The sequence below is a fragment of the Augochlora pura genome, chromosome 7 (genome assembly GCF_028453695.1).
Source record: "Augochlora pura isolate Apur16 chromosome 7, APUR_v2.2.1, whole genome shotgun sequence".
In the NCBI taxonomy this organism is placed as follows: Eukaryota; Metazoa; Arthropoda; class Insecta; order Hymenoptera; family Halictidae; genus Augochlora; species Augochlora pura.
This window is the reverse complement of record NC_135778.1, coordinates 27,718,023-27,733,180: the sequence shown is the minus strand read 5'-3', so window position 1 is coordinate 27,733,180 and position 15,158 is coordinate 27,718,023. Positions and strand designations below refer to the sequence as shown.

The 15,158-nt window shown below is 38.8% G+C and overlaps 1 protein-coding gene across 4 annotated transcripts in view; it reads left to right on the top strand.

Moving 5' to 3' along the window:
* Dnc (phosphodiesterase dunce) overlaps positions 1 to 15,158 on the top strand; it is a 467,245-nt gene that overhangs the window by 160,218 nt on the left and 291,869 nt on the right. Inside the window, exon 2 of one of the 4 annotated variants that reach the window (XM_078188079.1) lies at positions 2,406 to 2,755. The exons of 2 other annotated variants lie outside the window; for them this stretch is intronic. In XM_078188079.1, coding sequence (XP_078044205.1) covers positions 2,616 to 2,755 — 140 coding nt within the window. In that variant the 5' untranslated portion in view covers positions 2,406 to 2,615. Of the gene's footprint in view, positions 1 to 2,397; positions 2,756 to 15,158 lie in introns of those variants that run through there. One more of the 4 variants, XM_078188080.1, reaches the window with a different exon arrangement.

Sequence of the window (15,158 nt, the reverse complement as noted above, 5' to 3'; positions counted from 1 at the left end):
AGTCAAGAAATAGGATCTACACGGATCCGCGGGGTATTTTTTACTAGAAGATGGAATCGCGTCGATCGCGTCGTCCCGATTGAACGGCAATGTTTGTTTATCGCGGGCGGTATTGGCGGAGCATGTATCCGCGACGTTCGTGATCGGTCCACTTATGTAAACGTTGCATGCCTCATGGCCGGGATTGACGTTTCGCCTAGTACAAAAAAAGCGTGGCGGGGCGGAAGGGGGGGGGGGGGGCCGGGTCGATAATAGAAAGCCGAAGAATCTTTATTAGAGTGCCTCTGACATCCGTGGATCCAACGGAGACGATCTCGCGGCTCTCGTCGTTAACGAGCGCCCGGTCCCCGGTGTTTAATAATTGTCGTCCGCCTTAATGAGGTGTGTCGTTGCCGCTAATCGCTATGAATTTCAATGATTTCGGTCCGGGACGCCTCTATAACCGGGATACAGCGAGGCGACACTCTCTAACGCGGACAATAGGGGCGATGTAAATTAAATGATGAGAGGTGGATGGAGAGAGAGACGAAGATAGATAGAGATAGAAAGATAGATAGATAGAAAGAGAGAGAGAGAGAGAGAGAGAGAGAGAGAAGTAAAGATATATAGACTGCTAGATAGGTAGATAGATATATAGATTGATTGATTTATAGATCTGTGGATATAATAGATATATAGAGATGTAGATATAGATATCTATAGATATATAGATGTATAGAGCTATAGATCGACAGATCTATAGATATATAGATCTATAGATCTACAAATCTATAGATATATAGATGTACATATATATATATCTACAAATCTTCAGATCTGTAGATATATAGATAAACAGATATACAGAGCTACAAATCTATAGATATATAGATATACAAATATACGAATACGTGGATATATAGATAGATAGATAGATTTATAGACAGATAAAGAAAGAGAGAGAGAGAGAGAGAGAGAGGGACAGGGAGGTAGAGAGAGAAAAAACAACCACCCTTTAGTCACGTCAAAAATCAAGTCATGGCTTCGAGCTATTACGAAGTACACGGAGCAGCTCCACCTGTCACGCAGCACTGATAATTCAAGGGAAAAAAAGAGTCACGAGGAATTCTGTTAAACACTTTGTCCTAGATAGAATCTCTGATTTCAGCTACCTTAATTGCAGCTAACTTCTGCATAATTGGCTCGGCTCTAGAGCAATCTTTTCCTAAGTAGACACAGCTATTGTTCCCCCTATCTTGATCTAGGAAGTACCATTTATCCGCCGAAATTAACCCGACCTAGACCTGGTCCAGACCTTATCCTATCCGCAATTAGGCTAGTCTGAAGCTATCCAAGTAACTGCCAATGTACAGTAGAAGACAAAATTTCTACTACCTATATAGAGCTACTTTAATTACCTGTACCTAGCAATTCTTCAGTTAATGTAACTTGTGAATAACTGGCTCCAGATTGTTGTAATCTTTCATAAAATAAAACTTAGGATGTGCCTATACATACCTGGTACCAGACCTTAGCCTGTCTCCGATTAGGATACTCTAAAGGTAGATATATAACTTTCAATGTACAGTAGAAAGCAAGAATTCTAAGTTTAGCTACCTACCCCTAGCAATTCTATCTTTAATTAAAATTACTTGTGAATAATTAACTTCATATTGTTGCAATAATTTCCAAAATAAATTTTAGGATTGTTAACTCTATCTTGAGCTAGGAAGCACAATTTCTTCGCCAAAATTAGCCTATCCTAGACGTGGTCCAAACCTTATCCTCAATTAGGCTGGTCTGAAGCTAATCAGATGACTATTAATATACAGCAAAAGGAACTGTAAATGTTTTTAGCTATGTACCTTTATATTCTACATAAAATTACACTTTTATATTATTATATTTTTAGCTATATACTTTTGTATTATGCATAAAAGTATAATATCATTTATAATATAAGAGCATATGGCAAAAAATATCTACTGTTCCTTTAATTGTACTTAATAGTCGTCTGATTAGCTTCAGATCAGCCTAATATACTATGTATTAAATCATATATAAAATGATATATATTTATATATCAAATATTATATATTACATATTATATATCATAATATATATTCCTTTAGCTGCTCTCAGCTAACTTCTCCGAAACTACTCTAAACAAGTCTAACCTCAACTCCCACACCAATTCGATCTGCAATACCTGAAATTCCTCATCAAACCTAATCCAAATAACTTAAACTCGTCCACAAGTATTACGAACCAATCCACTTTACAATAACTAAACCACCTAGTCCCAAATTTGACAATCTGCTGACACGAAAACTACAGCATCAAAGGCGGTATAGCACCAAGAGTTTAACAGAATTCTTCGGCACGCTAGGTGGTCCAAGTGACTGAAGCCGTTCCTTTGACTATAGCCTCCGGAGGAAGTCGGCGAATGCTAGGTGAAACTGTGGCTATTCGGACGGAGAATGCCAGTTTCCTAGTGGCGGTGGCGTCGCCCGTGGCCCGATGTCGGGCTCCTAGCTCGGCGAATGCCGTGTCAGTCAGTCAGTGATGAGAGACGGAGGAGTCTGCGCCGGCGACGAGATGCCGTTCTGGTGACCTGAAGCGCGACAGCCTCGAGGATGAGCAGCCTTCAGGTACCGGAGCTTCGGCTTCCGGCCGGTGATGGCGGTGGAAACGGCGGAAGCGGGAAAGGCACCGTGCCGTTGTTGCTGGTCCCGCAAAGCAACGTGCCCAGGCGCCGGCACTCTTGGATCTGCGGGTGAGTTGAGAACCACTGATCGAGAAACGCGGTTGACAATCCTAGTCGGCGGTTGTTCAACGGCGGGGACTTCCAGGAAGCAGGAAGTGCATTTCGAGAAATTTATCGCCGTGCTAAAAGTCGACGATGCGTCAGCGTCGTTCGGCCACTTTGGAGGATCGCGAGACTTTTTCAGACGATACGAAGCGATTCTGTGGATCGCTGTTTCAAAGTCGAGATTTGTTACGGATATTTTTATTTTAACTATTTATGCACCGGTCGTTCGGCTGTAAATATTTATACTGTTATATATATTACGCGTTAATGGTATTAATAATATGAAAATGTTTGTAGCTTATATGAAGTAATATGAATGTTTGTAGCTTCGTCTCAATAGCATTGAAAAGTATTCATTTTATCTATTTTATTTGTATTTCTTAAACATTAATAACATTGTGTACTTAGTATAAATCTGCTAGCATTTCTATATTTTCACAACATTAACTTTGATCAATATTCATTCGATCTTTTTTTATTTACATTCTATTTTATTCAATTCTATATAAGTCGATGAAAGTTTCTGTAGACGTTTGAACAAACATAGAATAAATCCTATCAGCAGTCTTCTGCAAACAATTTATCCATTACACAGTACACTTAAACATTAATCAATTTTACTGACATCACAAATTTTCAAGATATTTAAGAGGTTATTAATTTTTCAAATGATTGCAGAATTAAGCTTAACTTCGATTATTAAATGTCATTACTTTTATAGATCCCGTTTGATTTTAGGCAACTATTGAACAATTTAGTATGATTTGCAATAGCCGGCGGATTTTCGACGATTAATTTATAGAAGCTGGAAGGACCGTTCTCTGTAGTTTGATTATCGGGTTAATTATTTCCGCGACTACCGTCGCGTCAACTAGCCCGAACGGTTTTCTGCCAGCTGACGGAGCGAGCGGATGAAAGGAAATTGGATTTGACAGGGATAGAATTTTTGTCGGGGCACGAGCTGTCGATGTTATCGGCGGATCGGTCGGGGGTAAATTTGTATTGAAGTTTAGGGTCGCCGTCGTCACGTAGCTTGCTTTGTAGAATTGAAACTCCTGGCTGGAAACGGATTGCCGCGGTTCAGGTATAAAACCGGGTTTCGCAATCTCCTTTCGGACACACGATAACGGCAAATAACCGTTTTTTAACGATCTCCGGTCTCAATTAAAACGATCCGAAAATCCCGAAAGAGACGTCGATCCAATAAAAAACAGCCGGTCTATGAAAATTCTGTTCGGAATCGGTGAAAAAACGATTGAGAAAATATTGAAAATAAATCTACAGGGTGACGGAACTAATGTTCGATTTTTAATTGCAGTCGTCGGTCCACAGTGATTCGTTTCCCGCGATTTTGATTCAGTTCTGGGTCGCTTTAAAGTTTAAATTGTTTATATCGTACAAAGTGTTCAAAATGGCAATCGCAATTATGGAAAATTGTTGGATAAATTGTGAGTACACTGTTGAAGAAATTTATAGCGTTGATAAAGTTTGGACGAAATTTAGCCAAATTTAACCGACGATAGCAACACAAAAAATGGCTATAGAACGATGAATTTTTTTAAGTTGAAGCTTGAAACTTTTATTTTAAAATAGGCTTTCTAGATTTTTAGTTCGATGCACCCTTATCACTGCAATCCTTTAAATGTGATTCCATGTTTGTCGCAATGAGAATAGCGAAGTTCGACGAAATGCACAGCCTTTGTAAATTTTTTTTCAGAGACGCCGTTTACCATAAATTAAAACTCTATCCTTCTGTTCTCTATTCTTCTCATCCTTTTATCTTAAAAAAGTGAACCGTGGTTGCAGTTTTTTCGTGCAAAGTTACAGCACTTTAAAGTAACCCTTGTTAAACTAGGTCAGTACGGCAGTGAGTATGACAAACATGGCGTCGCATTTAAATTGTTACAGCGGCGAGGCTACAAAAAACATAAAACCAAGGGACACTGTCTTAAAGTAGAGGTTTCAAGGTTTAATTAAAAAAAACAATCATTATCCTACGATGATTCTTCGCGAAGTAATCGCAATCGGAAAATGTCAGATCCCTGAAATCATTTGAAGCAACTTTTCCCTCAGCGAAAATGCGATCCGCGGCTTTGTTAACAAGTTATTAACGAACAACACTGACCAATGATACGCGAGATCAGCTGACGCAAGGCGGTCGAACTAGGCTTCGCGTCAACCGATCTCGCCTCTCATTGGTCATCGTTTCTCATTAAAATCTCGTTAACGACGCCTCGGAGAGAAATTTCGCAAAGGGAAAACTTGCTGCGAATAACCATAAGAACACCCCATATTCGAAATATTAGACATTTTCAGGACACCCTGTACATTCGTAAGCGCAAATAGCCACGATAAAAATCGGAAGATGAAGGAAAGAAAGCCGATTAAACGCAACTGTTCCGGGGTGAACTTCCGGCAATTTGTCCGAGCCGCGCGCGTTTCATCGAACGCGAGCCGCCGCGTTCCAATTTCGAAATTTAATTAAACCTTCGAAAGATCTATCAGCCCCGCGACACGGAGCGTTCTTCGGAGAATAATTCACGGAATAAATTCCGCGGTTGACTGTGCCCGCGCACTCGACGTTTACCACTGGGATTCCAGAAGAAACATTGTTTTCGTTCCATTCGGTACCGCGATTCTTCCCGTCATATTTTCCGATCTTCCAATAATATTTAGAAAGTCGGCGTTTCGCGCGGACAGAAACGATTCCTTTTACCGTCTCGCATGACGAAACGTATCAGAGTTCAGCCGAATTATACTAGAACCCCGCGTACGAGGTAAAGATGATCGAATAGAATTTTTATTTGACATTATACGAATAAATTCGACCGAATAAGAATTTATTCAGGCGAACGATTTATTCCATTATTTGATGGATTGTACTCGTATAAATATCTATTATATAAAAATAAGTCGGGTTTTCCTTCCTGACGCTATAACTCCAGAACGCACGAACCGATTTCCACGGTTTTGCATTCGTTGGAAAGGTCTCGGGCTCCGTGAGGTTTATAGCAACCAAAATTCTGGAAAAATTTCAACAGAAAAGCAGGAAAACAGGGAAAATCATTTTTCACACACAGCTCCATCTCTGATACATAGCATGTACTACAAACCAATATGGTTTATAAAAAAAAAAAAATAACTTTTCTTCATCTTTTAATCCCCAAACGAAATGTTACAAAAAAACGAAGCCATCTGGTGGCGAAACGGAGTTCGCCAGGTTTGCTAGTATTCTTATAAAATTATGTGGAAAAGAAAATAGTCAATTATTCGTACTGTTGTTAGAATATTTCTTTGTTGCATATATAGGTCGAATAATTTATTTTAATAATTCTTTATGGAATATATAAGTCGAGTAATTTATTCGAATAATTCTTTATGGAATAAATAGATCGAATAATTCTGTATTGAATAAATAAAGCGAACAATTTATTCGAATAATTCTTTATTGAATAAATAGGTCGAACAACTCTCTATTGAATAAATAGAACGAATAATTAATTCGAACAACTCTTCATTGAATGAATAAAGCGAATAACACTTCATCAAATAAATAGATTAAAAAATCTGTAAATCAAACGATCGATATATTCGAATTAAATAAAATTTACTTCTTCCTAAATAAAACAATCAAACAACACATAAAAAATAATAATCAATCCTAATTGCAACAAACTATTCAACGAAAACGAATCACTTCGATCAAATTTATCCCAAATAATCGATTTCTTATTCGAACAACGACCAACCCCGAAGAAGAATTTAAGCAAAACGTGTTTCTCCGTTTCCGCTTATAAGAGCGTTTGACGGCGTTCGTGGATGTTTGAGGAAGTTTGCAGCGGGAGAATTCGCGCGAACTAACGGCTGCAGATTTAATTATGTTCGACGTGCTGTTGCTAATTGGAATACCGTTCGTTTCCAGCGAAACAGTGACACGGATTACCGATCGGCGCGCGCCCGATATAACAAGAGTAATTTTCGTCAGAGAAATCAACCGTGCGCCGTACAATTAACGGGGGCAAAGTATCGCGAAGTTTCCCCGTTACGCCGCCGAACGGTCCTCCCCTCCTCCCCCCCCCCCCCCCCCCCCGTAACGCTTTAACGATCTCGGCGAAACTTTATTTTCGTTCGCCGCGCGCCGCCCAGCATCTGCGAAACTTGATAAGGCTTTTTGTCGCGTCGTAACAACTTCTTGCGCGGCACCCACTTCTTTCGCCGGCCGCCTTTTCCTTCGTGAACCGTGTCCCGCGCGCTGTCTCACCCCGATAAAATTCCGGGGTGGGGAATCTTCGCCCGGCGATTAAGGGATCTCGAAACGTAATGATCGCGGAATTCGATCGGAAATAAAAAAAGAACCGCTCGGTGTTCCGCAAAAGCCGCTTTCCCGACGCGCGAAGTACCAATTACTTTAACAATTTCTTTACGCGCCACGAGCAACGGCATATCCACCGAGAAAATTTATACATATCTCACAGTCCTCAATTAATCAGTAAGTAATATTTTATGAACAACATTCGTGGAATTAAACAACCAATTAATTTATTGGAATGAAGGTTTAGTACGTTACAAGCGATACATTGAAGGCATGAAATTTAAACATTTTTTTTTATATATAACCAATTGTGGCGTTTTTATAAGAAAAATCATGCATGTTTTATATTCTTCCATCAGTCGTAAAATAATTATTTCATCGTTGACATTGTGCGGAATTGGAGAGCGAATTAATTTCTTACAGCGAGCGTTTTGTACGTGCGAAGCGATACAATAACGCTATGAACTTCAGTACGTTCTTTTTTTTTTACGCTCGACCAGTCATTGCATCATCTTAATAAAAACTGTCAAACATGTTTCTCACTTTTCAATTAGTCGGGAAACAATTTTTTGTCGCTGGATGCTGCGATATTGGACGGCAAAAACCGTTCCGCGGCTACGTTCCCGCGCGCGCGCGCAATACAATGGAATGATACTACGAACTTTCCGAGTATTTTTAGAAGGAAACGGCTAATGAGAACATTGTAAACAAAATTCATACACGTTACCCAATCCTCGATTAACCGGATAAAAAAGAATATTACCCGCGGAAACTCGCGGGATCGCATCGCGAGCCAACTATCGAAGAAGAAGCCTCGCACGGAGCGCAATTAAACGACGCTGCGAGATTTGAGAACCTGCTGTCGCCGCAAAGAGTTTTGACACAATTAAAAAAAATTCACACGCATTATCCTATTCTCGATCAACCAGGAAAACATTCGTTCCTGTCAGAATTCGTGATATTAGATAGCGACGAGGATAATCAAAACGCGAGCGTCGCGCGCGTAACAATGAAACGCTACCGCAAACTTCCCGATTTTTTTTTTTCAAACGTAACAGACTTTACGCATTGTTATGAAAAAAAAAATACTATCACGTCGTTCGATGCCGGATTAAATATGAAAGAAACATTTGTTTACAAGAGCTTGTCGAGATAGACGATCGGGGGAATTGGTTAACGATGCGTGGCGTCGGTGCTGCGCCGCGCCAGTCGTCCGCAATACTTATTCCTCTCATGGATCACAGATCCAAACGAAGTTAATTAGGTTTCCTATCGGGCGATCTGTGCGGCCATTCGAGTCACAAACGACTCGTTCCTCACAATGAACCGGCACAGCCGTCGGGAGATTAAAATCGAGCGTGCTCGATTATTCAAACGCGTTTCCGTCCGCGACGATCGTGATTCGCAAGTTTATTGCTCGCGGCCAGGCCTGCGTCATCGCGTCCGCGCGCAGCAAACAACGCGCGTCGCCGAGCCGATTTTCATAAGACGCGCGCCGATATTTCGCCGGTCTCCGCGGGAAAATGCTTCTTGCTGTTAATTCCAAGCTCGCGTTAGCCTGTGGCCCGCCGTAAATCCGCGCGGGAGACGGACGAGGGACCGCGTGGATGCGAGTCACGTGACCGGAATACATTAGCGACGTCACGAATGAGAGTGTCGTGACACCTTAGATCGCTCATATCGAACGCATGTAAAAACCTGTCCGCGACAGACCGGCGTTAACATACGGGTCACGTGACGACGCCGCTTCCTATTGTCTAGCGTTCTGACAGGGGCGGCCGCGAATGGATCCGCGTGGGCGACGGTATCAATTACTGTAGGTCGATTTCTGTACGCCGATCTAATTACTGTGCGTCGATTTCTGAACACTGGTCTAATTACCGTGCCTCGATTTCTGTAATGTTTATTTAAATATATTAGTAAGATACAGAATTTGCAATAACTGATGGATATTTATACGCGTGAGACACTGTCTCAAATAATTATTTATTGCAAGTGAAATTTCAAGTAGGCGAGAGACAATTGTATGCGTGAGATACGGTTTCAAGTAATTATTTATTGTAAATGGAATTTCAAGTAGGCGAGAGACAATTGTATGCGTGAGATACGGTTTCAAGTAATTATTTATTATAAATGGAATTTAAAATAAGCGAGAGACATTTCACGCGTGAGATACGGTTTCAAGTAATTATTTATTTTGAATGGAATGTACAATAACTGATAAACATTTGTACCGCTTCAAATAATTATTTGTAATAAATGATTGATTGTTTGAGGTACTATTCATCTTTTTTCTGATAATTTTTATATTGTATTAATATTTCATAATTTAAGAATAACAGACTGTCATTTTAAAATCCTTCTATAATCTGTTCGCTATATTATAAACAATTCACTGCGAAAATATATATATATATATATTCTGAAGAAACATTTTCTTTCATAAATATGTAGTAGTCGCAAGGAACACTATTTGAAATAATTAATAGAAATCTATACACAGGAAATATTATTTCATATAACTATTTTCGCAGTGAATTGTATATATATATATATACATATATATAATTCTTTTAATTAATTATTACATGATAGAGAAGATATTTATTTCATTATCGTAATTATAATTTAAAATGAGAAAAAGACCAACTTCAGGATTTCCTTGATGATCTTCTTTATTCATGTTTCGCGGATGTCCGGAATTTTTCCCCGTGACCCGAGGCAATGAATTATTATAAAATAGTAGTTTCTAATTATGCGCGAACCGTTGCTCGAAGCTTTCAAAGTCCGCTAACGTAGTTCCTATACAAAGAAAGTACTGGAAAGAACAAAATCGATCGTCTGTTGTTGACAGTGGGAGTACGGAGGCGGCAGACTTTGTTAAATCGCCACATAAAAGACCATTGTGTCACTTGCCCGTTTGTTTTGAATTGCTGCAGTACGTGGCGATGGCTACTCCGAAAATGTTAGCCAGAACGCAGTCACCAATGTGTGTAATGTACGAAGGGTAGTTAAAACTTGAGCTTTTAGAAGTTGGGTGATAAAAATCGTATGGTGATCATCTTCGACTCATTTTGAAGCCTGAAGCCTCTACTTTAAAATAGACTGATTGATTTTTCGATGAAAAATTTTCCTGCGATGTGACAAATAAAAACGTTGTCCTTCTAGTATACGGATTGCTAAAAGTGATGACGTTGAAGGGTAGTTAAAACTCAAGCTTTTAGAAATTGGGTGAAAAAAATCGTATGCTGATCATGTTCAACTCGTTTTGAAGGTTGAAGTCTCCACTTTAAAATAGACTGATTGATTTTTCGATAAAAAATTGTCTGCGATGTGGCAAATAAAAACGTTGTCCTTTTAGTACACTGACTGATAAAAGTGATGCTTTTGAAGGGTAGTTAAAACTCATGCTTTCAGAGGTTGGGTAAAAAAATCGTAAGGTGATCATCTTCGACTCACTTTGAAGGTTCAAACTTCTAGTTTCATACACCGTAATACATGTTTTATGGAGGCACTTTTTTTGTAATTATGGAGGGTGGTGAAAGCCGGCTTAGAAAGCTGTGTACAAAATTGACGATGCTTTGAGGTTAATCAATATTCAGATCTTCGCAATTTCGTCTAAAAAGATCGTCTGGTAATGGACGTGTACTCATTTTGAAGGCTAGAGTCTCCATTATACCGTAATGTATATTGTGTCGAACAGTTTTTTTATAATTATAAAACGTGGTAGAAGTCGTCTTAGAAAATTGTGTAAAAATTGACGATGCTTTAAGGTTAGTCGATATTCAGACCCGCACAATTTCGTGAAAAGAAATCGTATGGTCATCAAAGTATACTTACTTGAAGACTGAAATTTCTACTTTAAAATGCCCGAACTAATTTTTTTGTTAAAAAATTTCCCCCTCGATGTGGCGAATGGAAAAGTCGTCCTAGTAAATTCTCTGCAAAAATTGACCATACTCTAAGGATAGTTTATATTCCGGTTTCCACAATTCGGTTAATAAAAATTAAATAACAGCCATATTTTGCATATTTTGAAGGCTGAAACCTCTACTTTAAAATGCACTAATTAGTTTTGTGTTAAAAACTTTCCTTTCAATGTAGCAAATTAAAATCATTGAACTAACAAACTATATCCCAAAATCTATGACGTTGAAAAGTGCTTTATATCCAATGTTTCATAATTTGGCTAAAAAAAATCGCATGGCAATCACTTAGGGCTCATTTTAAAGGTTGAAACTTCTACTTAAAAATGTCCTAACTGGTTTCTAAGGAAAAAAGATCCCTATGATATTGTGAATGATTTTGTCGTCCTAGAAATTGTTTGTAAAAATTGATGGCCTGGAAGGGTATTTTATATTTTGGCTTCTACAATTTGGCTAAAAAAAAATCGTATTGCACTCACATGGTATTCATGTTAAAGGCCAAAACCTCTACTTTAAAAAGTGCTAATTGATTTTTAGATAAAAAATTTTCCTACGATATGACGAATGAAAACATCATCCCAAAAAAACTATATGTAAAAGTCGATGACCCTGAAGGGTGGTTTATATTAAGGCTTCTACAATTTCGTTAAAAAAAATCGTACGACGATCATATACGACTCATTTTAAAGTGCGAAGATTCTACTTTGTATCTGCGACAAGGTTGAACATTTTCGTGGCCGGCCGTAGAAGCTCCCGATAAAAAAGAACTCTTTATTGTGCGGCAATAATGAGGTCTCGTTAATAACTGCTTTTGTTTCCGTCGCGGCAATCCCTGGCCAGATTTCGACGTGACTGCGCTGAGTGCAGGGGATTTGCAGATAATTCCATTAACATCGGCGAATCGAACGCGCGGCGAGGTCGAAATTAATTGCCTTGCCTCGCGCGGGGGCAATAAGGACTTAATGCGGCCGGCTTTGGTGTCAGGTGCAGCTCGGAAAAATAATTGATCAATCCCCTGGGCAGCTTATTTCACGCGATCCACCGAAGATTGACATCGGACCGTGTCGCGTTCGGTCGACATCGAATCGTTAATTCTTGATCGTTGAGCGACAGGTAGCCGATAGTAACATTAATCACCGTCGATCGTTCCGACCTTTGTTTATTCCTTACTTGACCCTCGTCTATTTCTTTCTTTTCTTTATAATTAATTTTAGGGGTCTATTTAATTTTTATAATTTCGTCAATTTATTATTATGGTTCTGTCAAGTTATTATTACAGCTTTGTGATGAAAGTTAATTTATAACTTGTATTCTTATTTTGCAAAGACATTTCATACAGAGTCATATTTTATTTATTTCTCGAAGGAAATTTGGATCGTAATTAATGTGAAGTAGGAATAACTTTCATTATAATGGATTTTTGATACTCAATTGTATTCCAACTATTTCTCTTATTTAACTACAGAAATTTCTCCTGTGTTATTATATCTTATTAGATTTATCGTAGATATCTGGATTATAATTAACTTCAGACAAGGGTAAATTTAATTATACTACTATTTTTAATTGAATTAGAACACTTTTTCTTCGTTTACAGCGACATTTTATACAGAAATTTTGATTACAATTAATTTTAAATACATATAAATTTAATTATTGCAGACTTTTTAGAAAATTTAATTCCAACGAATTTTAACTCTAAATTTGACTCCATTATAAATATTTTTATAGAATCTACAACGAGCTCAATAGTAAACCATAGCCATTACCATATATGGTAACAGCTGCGCGAATAATTCCGACATAATTTCTTACGTTTTGATACGCAGACATGAGAACTTAATCGAGCAGAGCGACGAGCACTCGGCTGAGCTCGCTGTTTGTTCGGTACACAAGACGCCCGTGTGTTCTAATGTAATTTAAACTGTTGATTAATTTGTCTTCGGAAGTGGGGCGAGCTGTTACAGCGATGAGCCGCGTTCCACGCGAATTCCGGCTGCGCGATGGCGGCTATAACGAATTTATTTAAACCGGGGGACTAGCCAAATTGATTTTCCACGGAATACCGTTCCGTGAAACGGCAGGTAATCCACGGCACACCAGGTTGAAAATTTCTATTACATTAAAACCGCTGTTCATTCGCTGGGCGACTCGCACGATACTGACCTCGCGCGATCCTAAAACTTTATGGATCGTTGGAAATTCGTAATTGCGACGGAAATTTGGAAAACAGTATTTTCGAGTCCAATAACGGTCCAGAAATCGCCCACGCCTTTGTGTTAAATAATTCACGATTAATTAAGTATTGAAATTCGGAATTCTATTTCGTTATAAAGGTTATTCATTAATCTTCAATAATATTCTGTATTTATCTGGATTTAATATTGTATGGATTCTTTGCGTTATTGGTTTTTTACCTTTCGATAAAAATTGATTATTTTTGATTTGATATTTTCCTCGTATGAATAATGTGATTACGTAAAAATGTTAAGAGACAATAATTATACGCGTTATGGAACAATATTGCAATCTGTGTTCGGATAATTTATTCCTACGAAGAATGGAGGATTATTCACATAAAGAGGAGGAATAATTTGTTGAGAATTATTATTGTGCCAATTAATTGTCGGATCGAGAATGTGGTAGTTAAATGATTCTTTTCATTGGACATTTGTTCTAAGAATTATTTTCGATAAATACTTATTCGAATATTATTTTCGATTAATTGTCCTCGTAATATTATTTTCTAATAATTATTTCCGGTAAATACTTCGTTCAGCAATTATTTTCGAATAATTCTTTTCGATAAATACTTATTCGAATAATTATTTTCGAATATTTTTTTCGACTAATTGTCTTCGAACTATTATTTTTCTAATAATTATTTCCGGTGAATACTTCCTTGAACAATGATTTCAGAATAATTATTTTCGAACAGTTACTTCCAGTAAACATCTAATCGAATGATTTTCGACAAACACCGATCGAAACAACGTCGAGCCGCGTGTGTGAGCAAGGTCAGGGTTAGATCTAGCTGAGCGTGCCCCAGCACGCTGGCGAGCGTAACGCCATTATTTATCCATTAAAAGCTGCCACTTCTGTTCCCATCGAGTAAGTGATCCTAAACTTTAGAGGGTCGCTATAAATCATGATCGTCCTCGACGTCTGATCGGAGCTGTGGCAGAGTTGGGTCAGCGGCGAGTGGAATTCCTGCAGGTGTTCCATTACCGCGAATCAATGATCGACGATGATCGACAGAGAGGTATCGCGGCCGTGATCGGGCCGTGAGAAATCGGGCCGGCACGGGCCGTGATCGGGCCGAGCCCGGGACGAGGCGTCGCGCGGAAATTGAATTTCCAGGGACCCTCGAGTGAAGGAACTCGTTTCTTTTTTGGCGGCTACAAAGGAACCCTCTCGAGGCGGCTTTCGAGTGGCAACCGGCTCGTTTCTGGCTCGTGTTTCGTTTTTGTCTCTGTAAAGCGGCACGCGTGCTTTAACGACGCCGCTTTGCCGAGGACGTTCTGTTCGAATGCTGCACGATCGGTTCGATGTTCATCGATTGGCAACGTTATTGCGATTTTATTTGGTCCTGGTCAGTTGCTGATTGCACGTTTTGGTAGCCACAATACCGGAAACAACACTGGAATATCACATGTATTGCATTCGTTGTTCTTTGTTGTTTAGAAATTAGTTGATGTTGTTTTAGGTAGCACGAGGGCGTCTTTACGACGTCTTAAAGACGTCTGGTGTAAGATATCTGGGTCCTCAAGACTGGTGTACGATATTTCAAATGTCTTTAAAATATCTGCTGTGACATTTAGGACATCGTTAAGACGTCCTGAATATCCTACGGACGTCCTAAAAACATCCTAGGAACGTCTTCTGTTACAAATCAAGAAATCTTTTAAAGTTATCTTGTAGACGTTTTGTGGTCTTCTTTAAGACATCAAGTTTCAACAAACAGGGTGAATTCAAGAATCAATTTAACAAATAAATTATTACTTTCCACCTCATACAATTTAATCGTGTAGACATGTGATAATGTATTTTCTTTTATCTACTCATTATGGTTTTTACCGAGTAGAATCATGTCACTTAACGAACACATCTCATAAAGAAATGACATGTC